General features: G+C 33.8%; 1 protein-coding gene across 6 annotated transcripts in view; it reads right to left on the bottom strand.

Moving 5' to 3' along the window:
• Window positions 1-4084: 4084 nt before the first annotated feature.
• Window positions 4085-25014, bottom strand: part of TOGARAM1 (TOG array regulator of axonemal microtubules 1) — a 75436-nt gene continuing 54506 nt past the window's right edge. For 5 of the 6 annotated variants that reach the window (XM_045450855.1, XM_045450856.1, XM_045450857.1 and 2 more), the window contains 6 exons: window positions 22896-23022; window positions 21301-21419; window positions 10090-10279; window positions 8449-8668; window positions 5798-5884; window positions 4085-5226 (listed from right to left, as the gene is read on the bottom strand). In XM_045450855.1, coding sequence (XP_045306811.1) covers window positions 4973-5226; window positions 5798-5884; window positions 8449-8668; window positions 10090-10279; window positions 21301-21419; window positions 22896-23022 — 997 coding nt within the window. In that variant the 3' untranslated portion in view covers window positions 4085-4972. Of the gene's footprint in view, window positions 5227-5797; window positions 5885-8448; window positions 8669-10089; window positions 10280-21300; window positions 21420-22895; window positions 23023-25014 lie in introns of those variants that run through there. The other variant, XM_045450860.1, reaches the window with a different exon arrangement.

The raw sequence follows: 25014 nt of genomic DNA, 5'->3' as shown, positions 1-25014 counted from the left end.
CACTGAGCCAGCCAGGAGCAACAATACTTAGCAATATCTAATTGATCATGGGATCGAAATAGATGAGTAAAATACTAAGATCTTAGTTGCTTTGTATTAAAAAAAAAAAAAACTCTAAATAAGGGAATCACAATTTCTCACCTAGTTCCCATGACCACTTGAAATAAGGGAAGGAACCACTAAGGATTCTGCAGTAATATCACTATGAAAGGGATCTCTGGCTACGTATCAAGGTAACTTCACACTGGGGGAAAAAATATGCTTTTCAGAATTGATTGGACACTGGTTCTGAACTAATACCAGTTCCCAGGGGCATAGAATGCCTTTGTGGTTCATCAGACAGAATGGGGGCTTATTGAATATGACAGATATTATTGACTGGCTCAGTCATATCTATTCCCACTACAATCCCTATTATTTTCCTCTACTTTTGAGACGAGGAAATGAAATACTCAATTTCTCAGCTTCCCATGAATTTAAGGGTGGTCAATGAGATAGAGCTAGAAGTACATAAAAAAGGCCTCCTTTCCTAAGTAAAAAAAGTAGAAGCTCTAGAGAAACTCACCAGTGTTACAAACTTCATTAATTTTTGACTCCTCTATCCTCCATATCTAAGTGTGTCATCAATTCAGTCAACCATGTTACCAATACATTTCAGATCCATTTTTTCAATTCTCATTGCTTCTACTATACTTTACTATCTAGAGTCTGTCTCTTGAGTCCTGGATAGATCAATACACTCCTTCCTACTGAAATTTGATTTAACTTTTTCAACACATTGCACAGGCAGATACTGTCAACTCATTAGACTGTAACATTTGATGAGATTTATTTGTCCCTTTTGGATTAGTGCTTCAAATTGACTTCCTTGCCTACACCCTTGCCTTGCTCCATCCAACTAACCCTCTGCTACTGGTTATTTTGCTTTATTTTTTAATACACCACTTCCACCCCTGAAAACATTGCTTTCTGTCTCCAGAATAAATTTCAAAATTATGTAATATTCACCATCTTATTCAAGTACCATTTATTTAGCATCCAGCTTAGGTACTACTCCAGGTAGAGTGGTGAAAAAAAAAAAGTAATTCAGGATTGGCCAAAATTTGGTACCACCAGATCATTCTGTCTTCATTTTACATAATGCTGTCCCACTATATATATATATATATATATATATATATATATATATATACACACACACACACACACACACACATATGTATATGTATATATATGTATAGTGTATGTATATATATATACACATACATATATATATATATTAACGACTACTTTGATAAATCTGTAAATTACTTTAAAAACTTTAAGTCTCTGCTTATCCATTGTTCTGCCCAGAGAGTTTAATTATGAATTAAGAATTTAGGTTCTCTGTTATAGTATGCTTTATGAAACCATAAATCATTAATGATAATTGAGTACTTAATTGATTTTGCCTTTGTTTGATATATTCAACCCCCCCTAACTAGCAATGAAATAAGTAGGTTTTAGCTTATCCTAACACTCAAGATTTCTATAGGGTTTGTGTTCATCTTTCTTTATTTGCTTCTGGCAAGAAATTATCTTTGTAGAAAATTTGAAGTTTACAAATGTTTTCTTATTCCTAATCCCATTTTAATTTTGGACCTCATGGTAGCTCAGAATATTCATAAGGTTTGGTAAGTGATAATAAAACTGGCTTCCAAATCCATGCTTTCTAAATCAAAGTCTTAAGCTCTTTACCTTCATAATATCTTGCTCCCCTTTCTCATCTCCCTTCTAGTCATTTCTACCTCTCTTAACACTAATATTCACTGTCTCTCTCTTTTGCCTTATTTTTTCTCTTCACATTATCTTTATTTTAGATTCTCTTCAGACTTTTACTTATTGTAACTGAAATTTTATTACATAAGTAACACATATTGCTAATTTCTGAAAAAAATAGAAATTGCATAATACACTGAAAAAAATTAACTTCTTTACTCATAGTTTACTACAGTTTAACATGTTGCTGTATATTATTCCTATTCTATTTTCTGTGTGCATATATATTTGATAGAGACACTGCATTTATTTTGTAGTCAGACTTTTTTCCTTTAACACACTATGGATATTTTCTTGTGATTAAAGTATTTAACATTTTTTGTCCTGTGATTAAAGTATTTAACATTTAAAAAAAATTTTTTTTAATGTTTACTTATTTTTGAGACAGAGAGAGACAGAGCATGAACAGGGGAGGGTCAGAGAGAGAGGGAGACACAGAATCTGAAACAGGCTCCAGGTTCTGAGCCATCAGCACAGAGCCCGACACAGGGCTTGAACTCACGGACCGTGAGATCATGACCTGAGCCGAAGTCGGACACTTAACCGACTGAGCCACCCAGGCGCCCCATCATTTTTAATGACTATATGATATGGATTCCATTGGGGAAATCTGCCATTTAAATTTTTTCTTTATTTTTTAGTTACAGTGTGAGGATAAACTTTTATAATTATCACTACTTGTATAATTATTCCTTCATTCCAATTTATTCAGGTCTTCGGCTGCATTAGTTCTTTTAATCAGTGATCAGTCTCCAATTTTTGTTGACTTCTGGGTTGATAACAGTTCTTGATAACAGAGTGCTTGACTTCTGAGTGCTCATTATTAAGAAGTTACTAAAAGTGAGAAAATCTTTAAGGCCTGGGACTCTATTACATGAGTATTTTATTTATAATAAAAGATAGCACTGGGGCACCTGGATGGCTCAGTCAGTTGAGCTTCCGACTTCGACTAAGGTCATGATCTTGCAGTCTGGTGAGTTGGAGCTCCGCGTCAGGCTCTGTGCTGATAGCTCAGAGCCTGGATTTGCTTTGGATTCTGTGTCTCCCTCTCTCTCTGCCCCTCCCCCGTTCATGCTCTGTTTCTGTCTTAAAAATAAACATTAAAACATTTTTTTATAATAAAAGACAGCACAGAGATTATGTAAAGTCCTCACATTAATAGTAGTGACTATTTACTGTACTTTTTCAGTGCAAAATTCAAACTACATTAACTCAAAAAAAAAAAAAAGAGATAATTAAGCTTATACACAAAGTAATGGTCTTTTCCCTTTGAAATTTAAAATTTACCTTCAATATATCCAACATTAATGCAAATTTAGTAGGGGCAAATTTGCAATGACACAGGGACAATGGTCAAAATTAATAAAACTTGGAATCTGTAACTATTGTTTCAATGGTGCATATCATTAAGGGTTAAAGCAAACTTTAATGACGATTTCAGATTTACAGCTAAGGTCAAAAGAGTCTAAACCAGGTGTTGACAAACTAGGCCAGAGGCCTGTTTTTGTCTGGCCTGAGCTAAGAATATTTTTTTACATTTTTAAAACATTATAAAAAAATGAAACAAAAAACAAAGAATATGTCATAATCTGTCTGTAGCTTACAAAACCAAAAGTAATTACTTTTTGGTCCTTTACTGAAAAAGTTTGCCAACTTGAGACCTAAACTATAGATACATAATAAAATACACTTAGAAGATAAAGCATTTAAGAAATATGTAACTATGAATGTATGTAACAATGCCCATAAACAGAAAAAGTAACCAAGTCTTTCCTTTCAGCTTCTCTTCAAATTGCTGTAACCCCCTGCACCCCCATTTTCTTCTTAGCACTCATGCAGTAATACAAAGAATCACAATTTAAAATGCAGCCAAATACATCAGAAAACCAGTTAGTGACACAAGAAGTGAAAAAGAATGAGGATAGTTCACAGTTGTAATAAAGTGATCATTGAATAAACTACAACACAGAACCATATAGTTTTAGAACAAAACAGAACCTTAAAAATCATCTAGTCAGCTCTCACATTTTAGAGATGACAAAATGGGAGACCTAGAACTGGTAAGTGACTTGCCCAAGATCACATGCCTAATTTTCCTATAGTTCTATAGCTAGAACTATAATCCAGGTCTATTGTTAGGTCAATAGAGATAGGTCAATATTTTATCAAGTATACCAACTGAAAATGATAGGTCAGTATTACAATATATATACTTTTTATTTTAACAAATTTGGAAGTTGGAAAAATAGGACACCTCTCACATATCTACAGAAATAAATCCTTTTATTTTTATAACATTCCTTTTCTTTTTAAGATGCATACAGTACTTATAGCCCAAGAATTCTGAGAAAAGCCTATAGAAGACCTGGCACTATTTTTGAGAATTACACAACTGGAGAGCAAAATAACACCTTTATAAATGTCAGGACATATAGAAATAAAATTTAGTGTTTTCACACAAAAATAGGGAAGTTACATTCAACACGTTTTCTTAAACGTGCATTTAAAATGTTTAAGTGTTTTCTAAAACTTTGGTCACCATGCTTCATTATAACTTGTTAAATTTCACAATTATGTAGATGATTAAACCCAAATGGTAAGCAAATATATCACATTAACACAGCAGCAAAAGCAAGCTAATACTGCACAATCATATTAGCAGAATGATTTCAGAAATACATGTTTTTCACAAATAGCACACAAAAGTTAGTTTGTGATAACATAGTTCAATGACTTATTTCACTTCATAAAATAAGGCTGAGTAATGACAGAACATGATTACATAATAAAAAGTATATTTTTAATTACAAATCTAATTGTACATATAGGGCAATGAACTGTGGTTTCTATAGAACAGTGCAAATGAGCAGGACTTTCCTCAAAAATATAACTGGATTCATTCCATGGGCCTCAGATTTCATGAATATTAGGTTATATTAATTATTTTAGGTTTCTCTGTCTGTGATGGGTACAAGTGGTAGGGTTGATACAGAGCAGATGTGTGCCCACTGGCTGCAAATACAAATAGCCATTGACTTAATTTACCAGATGAGTAGTGCAGGCACTGAAAATGTAACTTGAAAAAGTTCCATTTGTCATCATGTAAACAATTTTGTTCATCATACTATATTTCATCAAAGATTCATAATTCATTTCATATTGTCATATCGAGCAATTCTTCTAAACTCTTTTTGATATGTGGTGGTTGAGATGCAGCCTGATGTAACAGATTCTGACCCATTTGCGCAAAAAGTGCTTTCGATAATTTAGCTGTGGCTGTTCGTATATTTCCTCCAGCTCCAGGCAAAGAGCCACTGTTTGTCATGTTCCCTAAGAGATGCCATAAAACAACCAATACTTTCTGTTCTGTGGCATGGGGCTTCCTTTGATAAAGTTCCGTAACAATATCTGAAACATAAAAATTTAGTAAACAGTCAGGTTTTTAAATATATAAATTCAACTTTTGCTAATTAAACAGCATATAAAATATACTAAGCTTCTTCTCTATGTCACTTGTCTTAAAATGTCAAGCATTTTAAAGAAGGTAAGGTCAGAAACTTTTCTCCCAAAGATTGGAATCTTCAAGTATTAGAATTCCACATAGGACAACTTAGCTCAGGCAAAATTAGTAAAGGTAGGAATTAAACCCCAAATTCATCTCAATGTTTTCCAAAAAACATACATTTTTAAACCACTGATCTTTTATCAAATAAATAATTTGAAACAGTACCAATTTGATTTTAATGTCTCTTTATTTTTAAACGTGACAAGGAAGAAATTCTTACTGGAAAAAAAAAGGATAAACAAAAAAATTTGGGGTAAAAGTCTTAAAAAGTTCTCGTATAGATCATTATGCAATTCATTTCTACATCGTGGGTAATGATATTGAATTTGGTAGCTATCCCAAAAAGAAATTGAACTGCCTATCATTTTTCCTTAGTTAATATTTCTTTAGAAATAGCAATTAAAGAATATTTACCAGCAAGCTTTTCAGTCATATCCTGTTTTGCTTTTCCATTTAAAAACTGAGCTTTTGTGCAAAATGGCTGTAGAAGCAAATAATTGTCTAAACAAAAAGAATAATACAGACACATGTTTAAAGAGTTATGGGTTCTTACTTTTCATTACAAAGCATTAAAAGGAAAAGATACACAAATGAATGCAAATGTGTTAAAAAGATTTTTAAATCTAGGTAATCAGTACTTAACATTATCTATAAAACCTTAATAGAATATTATTCTTATAGCAAATAATAAATAAAATACCTCAAATAAGAGTTTTAAAAGAGCTATCATATGGCATAAAAAGCAAAAGAATTGCCTATCTCCCAGTCATCTTATTCCAAAAAATAGAATATAAGTTTATTAAAGACAAACAAAATAAAAAAACAGAAAAAAACTACATTTTGGAGGGGGTAGTTTTTATTTTTACTGATTTTTTCAGTTTTAATTTTTTTAAGTTTTAATGCTTATTTATTTTTGAGAGAGACAGCATGAGCGGGGGCGGGGGAGCAGGGAGAGAGGGAGACACAGAATCTGAAACAGGCTCCAAAGGCTCTGAGCTGTCAGAACAGAGCCTGACGCGGGACTCGAACTCACAAACTGTGAGATCATGACCTGAGCCGAAGCCGGATGCTCAACCGACTGAGCCACCCAGGAGCCCCATTAATTTTGTAATAATTATAGATCACAGGAAATTGGAGAGACAGTACAAAAAGGTCCTGTGTACTGTTCATCCAAAGGTTACATCTTACATAATTACAGTACATATCAAAACAAAGAATCTGACATTTGTACAATACCTGTGCATAATTCTAATCTACATCATTCACCTTCTTTGTTGATTTTTAAGTAAGCTTTACACCCAGGGCTTGAACTCATGACCCAGAGATCAAGAGTCATATGCTTTAATGACCAAGCCAGTCAGGCATCCCTACGTGTGTATAGTTCTATGTCATTTTATCACATGTGTAGATTTGTGTAATGATCACTGTGATTAGCATATGGAACTATTCTATTACCACAAAGATCTCCGCAGAGCTATCGCTCTATAGTCACATCCAGCCCCTCCTAGCCGCCCGTAAACCCTGATAACCACTAATTTGTTTTCCATCTCTGTAAATGTTACCATTTTGAGGCTATACAAAGATGCCATCCCACAGCATGTGACCTTTTGGGACTGTCCTTTTTCACTAAGCATAATGCCCTTTTAGATCCATCCAAATTGTTACATGTATCTATAATACTACTTTATTACTAAGTACTATTTTACGGTATAGATGCATCATAAATTTCTTCACTATTAACTCACTGAATTACATTTAGGTTGCCTGAAGTTTTTGACTTTTGTAAATAAAGCTGCTATGAACAAGAGTGTAACTTCTTGGATGGAAGTTTTCATTTCTGTAGAATAAATGCCTAGGAATGCAACTGATGGGTTATATGGTTAAGTGTATGCTTAGTTTTTTTTTTTTTTTTTTTTTTAAAGAAACTGACAAACCATTTTCTAGAGTGGATACACCATTTTATTTATGTAGCAGAGATCCAGTTTCTCTGAAATCTTGTCAGCATTTGGTATTATCACTCTTTTTAATTTTAGCTGTCCTAATACTTGCTGTAAACTGAATGTCTGTGTCTTCCAAAATTCATATGTTGAAACCCAATCCCTGTTGTTATGGTATTTGGAGGTGAGGACTTTGGGAGATGATTAGGTCATGAAGGTGGAGCCCTCATAAATAGGATTAGAGCTCTCATAAAAGATGCCCCAGAAAGCTCCACTGGAACCAGGAAGTGGGCCCTCACCAGATACCAAATCTGTTGGCACCTTGATCTTGAACTTTGCAGCCTCCAGGACTGTGAGAAATAAATGTTTGTTTTTACACTGTCCAGTCTGTAAGTAGTTTGCTAAAGCAGCCTGAACAGATGAACATATTTGTGTAGTGATCATGGTCTTAACCTGCATTTGTATTTCCCTAATGACTAGTGATGTTAAACATCTTTTTAATGTGTTTATTTCCCATCCATATATCGTCTTCAGTGAAGTGTTCCTTCATGTCCTTTGCCCATTTTCTAATTGGATTGTTTGTTTTAATGTTCAGTTTTGAGAGTTCTTTATGTATTCTGAGTTCTTCCTCAGACATGTGGTTTGCAAATACTTACTCCAAATCTGTAGTTTGTCTCTTTATGTACTTAACAGGTCTTTTGCAGAGCAAATGTTTTTAGATTTGATTAAGTCTAATTTATCGACTTTTATGGATCATGCTTTTAGTATCATGCTAACAACTCTTCACCAAGCCCTCAAGTCCTAAGGATTTTTACCTATGTTATCCTTAAAAGATTTACAGTTAAGTTTTACATTTAAATCTACCATCCATTTTGAGTTAATTTTGCACCAGATGTGAGGTTGAGGTAGGAATAAAAGGACTGAAAAATCAAAAATAAGAGAAAGTCAATTTAATGGGATAGTGTTAAACTCTAAAAATAATTTAAACTACTGAAAATATCACAACAACATTAAATGACAAATATTTAACATCTATGATTTCAATATTATACAAAGTACATCATGTGTAGGACAGAAAGTATGAAAGTAAAGTCAAAATAATTTGAGTGCAAAAGTAAGAGTTCTTACCTACATGCTGACTCAGTGCTTGAACAACATTTGTGGCAGCAGCATAGATGCCTGGATTCTTAGAATTCAGATTGTTATCTACTATTGCTGGAATTAGCATGTTGATTATAGGAGATAAGTTGTCTTTAAGCAAAGGAATCATTTTGTGCATTGTTTCTAGAGCCACCAGATTTACTTTACTATTGGAATCATGAAGCCGAGATTTAAAAGCATCAAAGATCTGAAAGTAAATTGGTAAATTATTTAATGTGAAATAATGTTTATAGCTATTTAAATTCTTTTTGGCATTCTATAGTATTTATCCTATTAATATACTATTTAAAAACATACACAAAACATCTTATTTAACTTGAACATAGATAATAGGAATTTTATAAAAATTTGGATGTTAAATCTAAGTCTCAAATCTTCTTATAGCAAAATGACAAGTCTTCAAACATCACTCAAACAGACATCCTAATAAATTCAGGTTGTGAAATTTGACTTAGTAGGAAGATGACTGATTTACCGTAAATGTGATAAAAATGCTATTTTTTGGAAGGTGTGGTTAGCTTAGCTAACTCTAAGAACTCAAGGAAAGTTTTCATTTTTATCACTATTCATAACAGAATTAGATATGTAACAACCATAGAGATTTGATTTAGTTTCAGTTTGGGTTTCTTATGAGAATTTTATATGCAATTTCAGAGTTAAATTTTTACTACCTTTTAACCTGATTACTTTAACAATTATTCCTTGCTCTTTAGAAGTCTTAACTTTCATAAGTTTAAGACATAAAAAGTGAATGATAAGCAAAATCTTTAGTCATGTTAGGTGAGTGAAGAGCTATTCTATGAGGCTGATATACATATACACATCTCTTATAAAAATATGAAAGTTAATATATAAATAAAAATTTTCATGGTGAGAACAGTCTTCCCAAGAGATTTATTTTTACTCAACAGATATCAGAAAATGCAACTTTCTGGTGCCCATCGCATGATAATATGGTACCTTTCTTCTGAAAATTAAGAGACAACATTACTGGAATTAAGAGTAGCTAATGGTATGCTGGCCAAGTTTAATGAACATAATACAAATTTAACATGGGATTTTATTAATAAATCACTAATGGAATTAACTGAATTAACTCTGAAGAAGCATAAATCATCTATGCTCTGGTACCACTAACATTTATTACTATCTTCTTTTCTATTGCTTGTTGTCTAACATTGGTATATAAATTAGTATATATAAGATTTCTAATCTAAATATAAAAATTTTAATATCTACTCAAGTAATATCAGAGCACCTAAATGCCCTGGTTTTTAAAATATTTATTGATTCACTTGACATATATGCACTGAGAGCTCTGAGAATAGAGAGCTTTCAGGTTCCAAGAGCTCTGAGAATACAGAGCTTTCAAAGAGTTACCATCTAGTGGGAAAATTCAGACAAATTAAGCAGCTGTTTTCTTATATTATTATTTTATTTTCTTATTTTTTCCCAATTACTTTGAATTGTTCTAGAAAGTAATTCATTCTTCTAAGCTTAACATTTTAAAACAATACATATAAAGTACTAAGAGTTAGGGCAATTTTTTATACTAATGAGCTATTAGCTACATATTGAAAATGAAAATTAATTTTGACAGTTCATTACCTTCACAATGTTTCCAACAACAAGCTCTTGATTGTTTTCAGTATCTGATAAAAGCTGCTTAATCCCATTAATACGATCACGGAAGTCTTTTGCATTTAATAAACCTGTTATGACTTTAATGTATTCAGCACTTTCTAAGGAATTTCGGGGAACTGATTTTCTGGTGATGTCACGAATTTCAGTTACTTCTCTAAAGTCAAAGAAAGGTAAATTTAATTTCATTCTTAATTTCCTATGAGAAACATAAACACAATACATCTTATTACATATATATTTCTCAAAAATTCACAAACTGATCTGATAGCCACAATGCTAAAGGGGGTCCCTGGGATCTCCCCTGACTTTGGTGATTTGCTAGGAGGACTCACAGGATTCAACATGTAGTTTTACTCACAGCTATGATTTATTACAGCAAAAGGATACAAAACAAAATGAACAAAGGGAAAAAGTGTAGGGGTCAAAGTCTGGAAAAAACCAGCTCTAAGCTTCCAGGGGTCCATTCCCAGTGAAGTAACATAGGACAAATTTAATTACTCCAGCAACAACCTGTGACAACACATGTGAAATGCTGTTTACCAATGAACCTTATTAGAGACTCCAATGCTCAGGGTGTTATATTGAGAGTTGGTCATGGTTGGTCCTCTGCCTAGGATATACTAAAATTCCAGGCTTCCAGAAGGAAAGAAGGTCTTCAGCATAAACCATATTGTTTGCTTAAATAATTTTGGTATAGTAAACTACTCTTCATCAGTTAAGGAACAGTGGCAATCCTCCTGAAATCCTAGTTCCTAGATGCCAACCAAGGGCTAACCTTGTAAGTAGGACTTTCCAAAAATAGTAGTCTCAGGCCTGCTATGTTAACTCAAAATAACCATGTGAACTTGCGTGGGAGAACTAGAATCTTGACAGGATTTATTATTTCAATTACTATTACTAGCATAATTTTTTTTATTCCTATAAAGGGGTGACTCAATATGGCAGATAAATGATCCCTTTGAAAGAAATTAAGTCATGCAAATTGATAAGTCTTACAGACAATAGTAACAGTTGCCAGTTACCATTTCTGACTACCAGTATTAAAAATGATGCTAACGTTATCTTAAGAGCACTGGTTAATGAATGACTCAGAATCATCTTAAAAGTAGACACAGGATGGTGATCTAGAATGCAGATCTTAGATGTATTCATCCATTATTTTTAATTTATTTAAATAAATCAATCTGAGATTAATTTGTAAAATGGTTAATTCTATACAATGAGAAAAAAAAGGATTAAGTTTATATTTAAACTAAGAAGTATATGATACATAAAAGGTGAAAAAATGAAGAGTAAAACAAAAGAACACCACAAGAAGTCATCTAACTACTTATACTTGTGTTTATTTATTTATTTTTATTTATTTATTTTTTCAACGTTTATTTATTTATTTTTGGGACAGAGACAGAGCATGAACAGGGGAGGGACAGAGAGAGAGGGAGACAAGAGGGAGACACAGAATCGGAAACAGGCTCCAGGCTCTGAGCCATCAGCCCAGAGCCTGATGCGGGGCTCGAACTCACGGACCGCGAGATCTTGACCTGGCTGAAGTCGGACGCTTAACCGACTGCGCCACCCAGGCGCCCCTATACTTGTGTTTAAAGATGACTTTTTTACTGTTCAAAACAAAATGGATTTGATAGCAGAATAGCATTGAATATACCTTAGGGGGAAAGATACAGTAAGAGTGAAATGGAGAAACTCACTAGGTATATATTAACATCAATACAATTTATAAAAAAAGAGAATGCATTAAAATGATCATAGAACACAGATGCAAAGAACTTCAACAACGAAATACTAGCAACTGAAGCAGCAATACATTAAAAGGATCATACACAATGACCAAGTGGCATTTATTCCAGGGATGCAAAAATGGCTCAACATCTCCAGGTCAATTAATGTGATACACCATATTAACAAAATTGAGAATAAAAATTGTATCATCCTCTCAATAGATAAAGAAAAAGCATCTGACAAAATTCAATAGCCATTCAACAAACTGGATTTAGATGGAAGATACCTGAACATAATAAGACACATATGATGAGCCCAAAGCTAAGATCATACTCAATGATGAAAATCTGAAAGGTTTTCCTCTGAGAACAAGAACAAGATAAGGATACCCTCTTTCGCCACTCTTATTCAATGCAGTACTGGATGTCTTAGCCAGAGCAATTATGAAGAAAAAGAAATAAAAGTCTCCAAGTAAGAAAGAAAGAGGTAAAACTGCCTCTATTCACAGATGATATACAGTTGGCCCTTAAACAACATGGGTTTGCACTCTGCAGGTCCACTTACATGTGGATTAAAAAAAAATTTTTTTTTAATGTTTATTTATTTATTTATTTTTTATTTTTTTATTTTTTTTTCCAACGTTTATTCATTTTTGGGACAGAGAGAGACAGAGCATGAACGGGGGAGGGGCCGAGAGAGAGGGAGACACAGAATCGGAAACAGGCTCCAGGCTCCGAGCCATCAGCCCAGAGCCCAACGCGGGGCTCGAACTCACGGACCGCGAGATCGTGACCTGGCTGAAGTCGGACGCCCAACCGACTGCGCCACCCAGGCGCCCCAATGTTTATTTATTTTTGAGAGACAGAGAGAGCACAAGCGGGGGAGGACCAGAGAGACAGGGAGACACAGAATCTGAAGCAGGCTCCAGGCTCTGAGCTGTCAGCACAGAGCCCGACACAGGGCTCAAACTCATGAACTGCGAGATCATGACGTGAGCCAAAGTTGGATGCTTATCCAACTGAGCCACCAGGTACCCCACATGTGGATATTTTTTTAAGTTTATTTATTTATTTTGAGAGAAAGTATGAGGGAAGGAGAGGCAGAGAGAGAGGGAGAGAGGTAAAGAATCCCAAACATACTCTGCACTGTCAGTGCAGAGCCCAAGGCAGGGCTCAAACTCAAACTGTGAGATCATGACCTGAGCTGAAGCTAGATGCTCAATGGACTGAGCCACCCAGGCACCCCTCCATGTGGAGTTTTCATAGTACAGTACTGTAAATGTATTTTCTCTTCCTTATGATTTTTTTAACATTTAATTTCTCTAGTTTACTTTACTATAAGGATACAGCATTTAAAACATACAATATACAAAATATGTGTTAATCAACTGCTTATATTATGTTTATCAAGTAAGGCTTCTGGTCAACAGTAGGTAGTTAACTTTTTGGGGAGTCAAATGCTGTTTGTAGATTTTCAGCTGCATGAGGGTCAATGCCCCTAACCCCTGCATTGTCTAAGGGTCAACTTTACATAGAAAATCCTAAATAATCCACCAAAAAAACTCAGAAACAAATGAACAAATTCAGTAAAGTTTCAGGATATAAAATCAATATATAAAAATCAGTGGCATTTCTACACACTAACAAAAAACTATCAGAACAAGAAATTAAAAAATAATTTCATTTACAAATGCATCAAAAATAATAAAATACCTAGTAATGAATTTAGCCAAGGTAAAAGATTTCTACTCTATAAACCCTTGATAAAAGAAACTGAAGAAGATATAAATAAGTGGAAGATATTTCATGCTCGTGTACTGAATTAATATTGTTAAAATGTCCTTACTACCCAAAGCAATCTACAGACTGAATGCAATCCCCATAGAAATTCCAACAGCATTTTTCACAGAAATAGAACAATCTTGAAATTTTTATAGAACCACAAAAAACCTAGAATAGCCAAAGCAATTCTAAGAAGAACAAGGCCGAAGGCATCATACTTTCTCATTCAAAACAGCAGGGTATTAGCATAGAAATAAACACATGTATAAATGGAACAGAATAAAGAGACCAGAAATAAACCCAGAGGTTAATTAATCCACCAATTAATTTATGATAAAGGAGCTAAGAACATACAACGGGGCAAGAATAATCTCCTCAATAAATACTGCCAGGAAAACCAAACAGCCAGCCATATGCAAAAAGAGTGAAACTGGACCTCTATCTTACTCCATACACAAAAATCAACTCAAAATGGATTAAAGACTTAAATATAAGACCACAAAACTCATAGAAGAAAACATACATGGTAAGCTCATTGGCACTGGTCTCAGCAGTAATTTTTTGGATTTGACAACAAAAGCCAATATAAGCACGTAGGACCATATCAAAGTTAAAGCTTCTGCACAGAAGAAACCATCAACAAAAATGAAAAGACAGCCTACAAAATGGGAGAAAACATTTGCGTATCATATATCTGAAGAGAAAGAGGTTAATACCCAAAAAATATAAAGACCTCACGCAACTTAATAGCAAAACAACAACAAAAAACAAAACCAAAAACCTAGAAAACAAACACCTACAAACAAACAAACAAACAAACAAAACAAATATGGGCAGAGGAACTGAATAGACATTGTTTCCAAAGAAGCCATACAAATGGCCAACAAGTCCATGAAAAAGGTGTTCAACATCATTAATCATCAGGGAAATACAAATCAAACCATCATGAGATATTGTCTCATGCTTGTAAGAATGGCTATTATTAAAAAGACAAGCAATAACAAGTGTTGGTGAGGATGTGGAGAAAAAGGAAAAAGGAAGTATACAGCAATACAGGTCTATCTCAAGAAGCAAGAAAAATCTCAAATGAAACAACCTAACCTTACACCTAAAGCAGCTAGAAAAAACAACAACAAAACCTAAAGCCAGCAAAAGAAGGGAAATAATAAAGATTAGAGCAGAAATAAACGATATAGAAACAAACAACAACAACAAAAAACCAAAATAGTGGAACAGATCAATAAAAGTAAGAGCTGGATCTTTGAAAGAATAAAATTGATAACCCCTTAGCCAGACTTCTAAAAAAGAAAAGAGAATGAACACAAATAATTAAAACCACAAATGAGAGGGGAAAAATAAAAACTAACTACACAGAAATAGAAATAATTATGATAATGTTATGAAAAATTATATGCCAAAAATTATATGGACAACTTGGAAGATATGGATAAATTCCTAGAAACATATAAATTACCAAAACTGAAACAGGAAGAAACAGAAAATTTGAACAGATCGATATCCAGCAAAGAAACTGAATCAATAATAAAAAATCTCCAAAGATACAAAAGCCCAGGGACAAATGGCATCACAGGTGAATTCTACCAAACATTTAAAGAAGAGTTAATACCTATTCTTCTCAAACTATTCCAAAAAATAGAAAAGGAAGGAAAACTTCCAGATTCATTCTATCAGGCCAGCATTACCCTGATTCCAAAACCAGAGAAACAACTTCACTAAAAATGAGAACTACAGACCAATATCCCTGATGAACATGGATGCAAAAATTCTCAACAAAATACCAACAAACCCATCAAACAGTACATTAAAAGAATCATTCACGATGATTAACTGGGATTTTTTCCTGGGCTCCAAGGGTGGTTCAATATTCGCAAATCAATCAACATGATACACCACATTTTTAAAAGAAAGGATAAGAACTATATGATCTTTTCAATAGATGCAGAAAAGGCATTTGACAAAGTACATTAACTATTCATGATAAAAATCCTCAAGAAAGTGGAATAGAGGGAATATACCTCAACATAATAAAGGCCATACACAAAAAAAAAAAAACACAGCTAAAATCATCCTCAATGGGGAAAAACTGAGAGCTTTTCCTCTATAGTCAGAAACAAGACAAGGATGTCCACTCTCACCACTGTTATTTAACATAGTCCTGGAAGCCCTAGCCATAGCAATCGGACAACACAAAGAAATAAAAGGCATCTGAATTAGCAAGAAAGAAGTTGAACTTTCACTATTTGCAAATGACATGATACTCTATGTAGAAAACCCAAAAGACACCACCAAAATATTACTAGAACTGAAACACGAATTCAGTAAAGTCATAAGGTACAAAAACAATGTATAAAAATCTGTTGCATTCTTTTACACCAATAAGGAAGCAGCAGAAAGAGAAATCAAAGAATCCATCCCATTTACAACTGCACCAAAAACGATAAGATACCTAGGAATAAACTTAACCAAAGAGGTAAAAGATCTATACTCTGAAAACTATAAAAACACTGATGAAAGAAATAGAAAGGATGCCTAGGTGACTCAGTCAGTTGAGTGCCTAACTCTTGATTTCAGGTCACGTCATGATCTCAAGGTGGGATTGAGCCCCAAGTCGGGCTCCGTGCTGAGCATGGAGGGAGCCTGCTTAAGAATCTCTCTCTCTCTCTCTCTCTCTCTCTCTCTCTCTCTCTCTCTCTCCCCCTCTCCCTCTCCCTCTCCCTCTCCCCCTCCCCCTCTCCCTCTCCCTTCCTCAGCCCCTCTCCCTGGTTTGCACTCTCTCTCTCTCATTTTCTCTCTAAAAAAAAAAAAAAAAAATTGAAGACGGCATAAAGAAAAGCATTCCACACTAATGGATTGAAAGAACAAATATTGTTAAAATGTTTATATTAACCAAAGCAATCTACACATTTAATGCAATCTCAATCAAAATACCAACAGCATCTTTCACAAAGCGAGAAGAAACAATCTTAACATTTGTGTGGAACCACAAAAGACTCTGAATAGCCAAAGCAACCTTGAAAAAGAAAAGCAAAGCTGGAGGCATCATAATTCTGGACTTCAAGTTATATTACAAAGCTGTAATGATTAAGACAGTATGGGACTGGCACAAAAATAGACACATAAATCAATGGAACACATAGAAAATCCAGAAATAAACTCACAACTATATAGTTGATTAATCTTCAACAAAGCAGGAAAGAATATCCAATGGAAAAAAAAAACAGTCTCTTCAACAAATGGTGTTGAGAAAACTGTACAGCAACATGCACAAGAATGAAATTGGACCACTTTCTTACACCATATACAAAAACAATTCAAAATGGATGAAAGACCTAAATGTGAGACAGGAAATCATTAAAATCCTGGGGGAGAATACAGGCAATAACTTCTTTGACATTGGCTGCAGCAACTTCTTACTAGATAGATCTCCTGAGGCAAGGGAAACAAACACAAAAATAAACTATTGGGAATTCATCAAAATAAAAACCTCCTGCAAAGTAAAGGAAACAATCAACAAAATTAAAAGGCAACCTATGGAATAGGAGAAGATATTTGCAAATGACATATCTGATACGTCATATGACACACAAAGAGACACATGAAAAGATGCTCAACATCACTGGTCATCAGAGAAATACAAATCAACACTACAATGAGATATCACTTCACACCTGTCAGAATGGCTAAAATGAACAACACAGGAAAGAACAAGTGTTGGCAAGGCTGCAGAAAAAAGGGAACCCTCTTACACTGCTGGTGGGAATGCAAACTGGTGCAGCCACTCTGTAAAACAGTATGGAAGTTCCTCAAAAAATTAAAAATAGAACTATCCTACAATCCAGCAATTGTACTACTGGTATTTACCCAAAGGATACAAAAATACTGATTCAAAGGGGCACATGCACACCAATGTTTATAGCAGCACTATCAATGATAGCCAAATTATGGAAAGAGCCCAAATGTCTATCTACTGATGAATGGATAAAGAAGAGGTAGTGTGGATGTATGTATGTGTTTGTGTATGCATGTGTGTGTATAATATATACATGTATATAGTTATATGTATATAATATACATGTGTATATAATATATATATTATACATACATACATACACACACACACCAATGGAATGTTACTCAGCCATCAGGAGAATAAAATCTTGCCGTTTGCAATGATGTGGATGGAGCCAGTGTATTATGCTAAGCAAAATGAGTCCGTCATTGAAAGACAAATACCATATGATTTCACTCATATGTGGAATTTGAGAAACAAAAGAACACAGAGGAAGGGAAAAAAAAGAGGCCAACCAGGAAACAGTCTCTTAACTATAGAGAACAATCTGATGGTTACTGGAGGGGATTTGGGTGGGGGAATGGGTTAAATGGGTGATGGGTATTAAGGACAGCACTTGCTGTGATGAGTACTGGGGTGTTGTATGTGAGTGATGAATCACTAAATTCTACACATGAAACTAATATTACACTGTATGATAACTAGAATTTAAGTAAAAATTTGGATGAAAAAAAGGGCAGGAAAAGTGGAAAAAAGAAACAAAACCAGGATAGATTGAAAAATAATGTAAAAAAAAATATCAACATGATAGGCTTAAACCCAACCATATGAATAATTATACCAAATAGAAATGGTCAAATACTCTAATTAAAGGGGAGAGATTATTAGATAAAAAAGCAAGATTTAATCAGATATATAAATATATATTAAATATAACATATATATTTTTACAAAAAACATACTTTAAAAAGACATACTAAGAAACACAAGTCAAAACTATAACGTGGTAAAGAATAATTATTCTGACATTGTAAAGTTATAAAGAAGACTTTATTTAAGACTTTGGAATAGGGGTCATGACTACTGCAATAGAGGAGATAGTCAGAGGTGTTCAATTCTGAATGCAGTAAAGACAGCTGGAATTTATAGCCAACAAGCAGACTTAGAGGATTCATGGATAAAAAGCCTGTGTAAAGTATAGCTAAAGAAAAAGTCTTTGTCATATGAGATACCAATTTATACCCACTTGGAGAATAACACATATTGATGAGGAGGTGTTAAAACTGGAACCATCTTATACAGCTGGTAAGAAACACATTTCTAAATAGCCCATGTATTAAAGAAGAAACCACAAGGTATTATCCAGCACTACTCCCATAACAAAACCAAAGACATCCTAAGACAAGAAAACTACAGATCCCAGGACTATAGACAAAAAATACCCACCTAATTTTAGCAAACCAACACCAGTGATATATTAAAAATATAACACTTCATGATCAAGTGCTACTAATCCAAGCAATACAAGTTATCTTTTTTCAACATTTGGAAATCAATGACTGTAAACCATTTATATTAATAGAATAAAGGAAAAATACATGATTATCCTAATAGACATTGAGAAATCACTTGACAAAATTCAATAACCATTCATGATAAAAACTCAAACTAGAAAGAGGAAGGAACTTTAACCTGATAAAGGATTTTTATGAATCTATAGCTAACATCATACTTAGTGGGAAAATACCAAATGTTTTGTGCCCAAGATTAGGAATAAGGTAAGATGTTTGTTCTTAATATTTGTATGCAACATCATATTCAATATTCTAGTCATTGCAATTCAGACAGGAAAGGAAAAGAAATTAGAAACATACAGATTAGAGAAGAGGAAATAATACAAGTTGATCCTGGGCAATCTTGTGATGGCAAAAAATAAAGAAATGTAAAATGTGCCATGTTGAAAAAGCACAGCAGCCAACCTGAGGGAGATCTTAAAGTTGCAACAATTTGAAAAAGTGAGTAATGAATAGTTTTTATAGATATAGATAGATTATAACCCATAAAATAAAATAAAAATCCATCCATCTACAATAATATAAATATTTGAATAAGTGAATACGTGGAGGAAAAGTAGCAGTTTTCTTCATGAAAAAATTCAACTAATAAATGTAGAAGAATAAGGTAAATAAAAGATCACCATTAGACATAAATAAATAAATAAATAAATCCCACAATAATTGCTGCAGGCAAGATCCATCAATGGTTGCTAAGATTTGTAAACTACAGTATGATGAAACAGGAGATTTATATAGTCTCAAAGTATTCCAAAATATCTATTATTTATAGGGGGAAAATAGTAATTTTGCAGTGACGAAACCCAAGAGAAACCACCTTATCAGAGGATCAAGGTTAACAAGGTCAGTAAGAAGGCACAGCAACATCATGCACCTCATGAAATGATGCACTGAGAAGGGTACAACTTGACTTTTGAGGTATTTTTTGTCAAAAAATGCATAACCTCAAATCTCACTGTGAAAAATGATCAGATAATACCCAATTAAGAGACATCTACAAAATAAGTAACTGACCAGAAAGGGCTTGGTACACAGTATATTCTCAATTAATATTTAAAAAGCTACTTTTTGTTGGTTGCAAAAAAAGTTTTGACCAAAATGTCTGACCCAGGATTTTATGTGATTGTATCTTTTTTTTTTTTAATATTCAATGGCACTTTTTTAAAGTTTTATTTATTTTTGAGAGAGAGAGAGTGAAAGAGAGAGAGCACTCGCATACACACAAGTTGGGTAAGGGCAGAGAGCGAGAAGACAAAGAATCCCAAGCAGGCTCCGGACTGTGAGCGCAAAGCCCGACACAGGGTTCAAACTCATGAACCTGGAGATCATGACCTGAACTGAAGTCAAGTCAGATGCTTAACCGACTGAGCCACCCAGGTACCCCTGTGATTATACCTTAATGTGAAAAAAACAGCAGATTGTGATTCCATAGGCTTGGGAAGATTACAAAATTTGGATTTCTTTTTTTTCTTTTTTTTCTTTTTTTTAAGATTCAAATTTCTAGAAGTTCTTAGGGGATGCCAATGGGGCTGTTTTATGGACTGTACTTAGAATAGCAAGGTCCCAAAAGCATGTATTTTCACATGGATTTTAATTTTTTAACAAAATGTATATTTTAGTTTATGAAATATTTCAAAAATATACAAATCTAGAAAATATGAAAGATACTTATATATCTACCATGTAGTTTTAAAAATAATGTTTAAAATATATTTTAAAATATGCCAGAGATCATACTTCCAAAAGAAAAAAAATTTTAAGTTATATAATCAATTACATGTTACATAATGTAAACAGGTTCCACAATAGCATATGTAATTATATTCATAAAAATTTTAAGAGGATTCTTCTGCCTGGTGGTGATTGGTTAAGTTGTTCTTATAATGTCTGGATTTTCTAAAGTTTTTTTTTTTCTTTAATCATAATTATGTATTATTTTCATAATCAAGGGGAAAAAGTAAAGGCTATAAATTAATACAAAATCAATTAGAGTTGTCCAACACAGGCCTAATATTGACAAGTTCAACAGCACTTAATTAAACCACATTAATGCTTTAATACTGTTTAGTGCATATAAAAGAAAGTTGCTGTGAATATGCAATTCCCTTATTAAATCTAATTACCTCACACTTTCTAAGTTCTTACTTTCAACTTTTAAAACTCCATTCAGTTTTGACAAATATCCCTGGAATAGTTCATAAAAATATCCAAATGAGACTACTATCACTAGGGAGTAATTTCTCCAATGATGTGAACTATCAAATGAGCCTACCTTTCAGCTGAATTGAAAGCATCTCTAGAAACAAAGGATGACCGTGTATTTCCAACAGTACCAGTATGAGATCGTCTTCCTTTTGCTGAAGGAGTATCTAGTGGTATCTCTCCCAAACCCTTTAAGTAATATAAAGAAAGGCAGTGTAATAAAAGTCTTTTTTAAAAATTTTTAAAAATGTTTACTTATTTTTGAGAGAGAGAAACGGTGTGAGTGGGGAGGGGCAGAGGGACAGCGAGGTATAGAATCCGAAGCAGGCTCCAGGTTCTGAGTTGTCAGCACAGAGCCTGACACGGGGCTTGAACCCACGAACCGGGAGATCAAGACCTGAGCTGAAGTTGGACACTTAACCAACTGAGCCACCCAGACGCCCCTAAAAATTTCAAAACTAGTGAAGTGAAATAATTTATACAATGCAATTTTCAGAGAACCCATTATTGATCTTTGTAATTGAAAGCATTTTAATAATCTGCTATGCTTCTGCTTCAAAAGGTATCAATAAATAAAATACCTTCTAATTAGTAGTAAATTAACCAAATTAATAGGCAATGACACTGGCAGGGTAAAACTGTTTAAAATTTTTAAAATTAATATGCTATGTTTTATAAGTATTCTTCTTAAGCCTTAAAATCTGTAGAGAAAATATGAACACGTTACATAAATAATGAATTCCTATGTGTGAGAATAATGAATTCCAGTGTGAGAATAAACACTTACATAAGAACTATTTAAAAATACTTGTACTTGAAATGACTCACAAATATAATCTGCCTCACGCTGGTAAGATAATTTTTTGCATGGTTACTTTAGTTATTTCTGTATGAATTAAGCTAACTGAGCAGAAGAAAATGCTCTAAAATGTATATTATCATACATCTTTGAAATACTATCCTTACGTAAATGAATCCTTTGCCGAAGATTATCAGTAAAGAATAACATAAATTACCACAGAATAATTCTAGATTATTTAACAGATTTTTGTAAAAAATAATATGTAAGTGGATTGCTTTTTTATAAGACACTTCATATTTTAATTTACGTGATATTCCCTCAGTCACTCATTTCAGACATGTCCAAATCCCCATTATCTACCAGGATAAATAAGACATGGGGCTTCCCCTCAAGCAGCTCCCAATTAATGTTCTGCAGTGTGATAGGAATTCTAATAGTGGAATATGCAAGGTAAATAAAGTAGGAACCAAGCATGAAGAACATCACTATTCTTACCTTATAAAAATAAAACTTCAGGTTAAAGAAATGAAGCGATGTACCTAACATTATAGTTCACTAATTCTCAGAGTTGTGATTCAAACCCAAGTCTTGTCACTCCAGTAAACCACACTATGTTCTATCAAGTATTGAGCTTCTGTTCATTAAACACTTACCAACACTATGAATGTCTACTCCAAGTTTTTCAACTGCAGTTGTTGAAATGCTACTGTAGATACAGTCTGAATGGTTAACAGAGAAATAATTGAAGTAATTACTTGTATCCTTTAGCTTCCTGGTACTTTGCTTTTATTTATTTTTTATTATTATTTTTTTCTGGTACTTTGCTTTTAAAGCTGTTTATAAAATAAACTTTTTCCACATACCTTTTGCCGTAAGCTTTTAACAGATTCCTTAATATATGGCAAGTCTTTAGATGGGACATATTTTTCAAGCATTTTATCAAAGTTTGGATGACACATCAGAAGGAAGAGCATCTTTCGACCATAGTACCTATGGATATTTGAGAAATATGTAAATAATGTTATATACCTTAAACAAACTCAGTTTCTGTCCTTAGATGCAATTTTTTTCAACAGAAAAAAAATCTATCAACATCAAAACTGTCATCCTTATTTTAAATAAACCACTGAAATGTAGTTATATTAATTGAGCTGGAATAAAGCATTTTCCTGACCCTCACCTTTAAAAAACACTATAGCTTCAATTCTTTCAGTTATATGTCAGATGGAGAGCCAAAAGCTTGAATTCTATTTTTCAGAAACCCTAGGGCCCATATCAAGGCCAGCATTTGGCAGAACTGTGAGTTAGGAGAAGTTTGTCTTTATCCTGGGCTCCTTGCCCAGTGAGCTTTTGCTGCTCCCCTGCTGGTCAGATGTTCTGACCTAAGTCAACCTTCGCTAGGTTCTGTAGGAAATACAGAACCTTTTTTTTTTTCATGCCAAAACTTACCTGGGTTCCAATTCTTCAAAACCTATTCTCTGCTACCTAAAACACACCCAAAGTTAGTTGATAAATCATTGATGATATATTAATGAATGTGTAATGCTCTCCAAACTAAATTTTTTACGATATATAAATTTTAAAATTATTCATTAAAAAAAAAATTCTCTCAGGATAAAGCCTTAAGCCCAGATATCATTCTAATGGAAGAACTGCAGATATAGAAGTGTATACTGGAGATATTTTTGAATAGAGGGGTCTTACAGTACCTTTTAATTATACCATATTACTATCCTTCAAGGAGGCGTGGCCCTAAAGCTAATTACAGTTATTTTTTTCCCTACAAATTGGAATATAAGGAACTAGAAGAAGCAGAGAAGGCAAGGCTTGGGGGATAGGGAGAGGGTACAGAATGATTTCAGAAATATCTGTATCAACTAGACTCCAACTATAATGAAATTATAGAGAGGTAGTATCAGAAAATAAAAACTACCGTTCTCTCCTCAGAAGCAGAATAAAGTCTACACCCTGATAAGTAGTTCCTAATCAGTTATAGTTTCAAGGATGATTATAACTTTTAGCCAAGAATATTAAAAACTGTAGGTCCATCACAAGCCCTTAATGATAGGAGAATGGCTAAAACAATCAAGTAAACAAGCAATGGGGACACTAAATATGAGAAATATTAAAACTGTAAAGGTGTAACTATTTTATAATTTTAAAACTTCAAATAAGAAATCAAGAAATGATGAAATGGATTAAAACAATTACCATGCCATTTAAGGAAAGGTTAAGATGTACACAAAACAGGGGCGCTGGGGTGGCTCAGTCGGTTAAGCGTCCGACTTCGACCCAAGTCATGATCTCACAGCTGGTCAGTATGAGCCCCACGTCAGGCTCTGTGCTGACAGCTCAGACCTTGGAGCCTACTTTCGGATTCTGTGTCTCCCCCTCTCTCTGCCCTCCCCTGCTTGTGCTCCATCTGTCTTTCTCTCTCTCTCAAAAATAAACCTTAAAAAAAAATTTTTTTTAAAGATGTACACAAAACAACCATTATGAATCTTTTTCTTGTTCCTAACTAGTCTATTATGATCTGAACCCTCCTAAACTGCTTTGAACTTTACTTTGATATACACAACTTCTAAAATGGCTCCTCAAAGACGTCCTGCTCTAATCCCTACAATTTGTAAATACGAGATATAACTTCCAGGATTATGTTATATTATATGGTATAGTTAACTCTAAGATATGGAGATTTTCTGGGTGGGCCTAATCTAATCAGACAGGCCCTTAAAAGCAGAGAGCTTTCTATGGCTGGTAAGAGAAGAGGAAGTAAGACAGCTTCTAAGCAACAGGGGGACTCAACATACCGTTTTTGGCTTGAAGATGGAGGGGGCTGCATAAAAAGGAATTTGGGTGGCCTTAAGGAGCTGAAAGAGGACCCTGGTTGACAACAGCAAAGAAATAGAGACCTCAGTCCTAAAACTATAAGGAACTAAATTTGGCTAACCACCAAAAGGAGTTTGGAAGCAGATTCTTCTA

Source organism: Leopardus geoffroyi, chromosome B3 (genome assembly GCF_018350155.1).
Source record: "Leopardus geoffroyi isolate Oge1 chromosome B3, O.geoffroyi_Oge1_pat1.0, whole genome shotgun sequence".
Classification (NCBI taxonomy): domain Eukaryota; kingdom Metazoa; phylum Chordata; class Mammalia; order Carnivora; family Felidae; genus Leopardus; species Leopardus geoffroyi.
The sequence above is the reverse complement of the archived record's forward strand: the minus strand, read 5'-3'. Positions and strand labels throughout refer to the sequence as shown.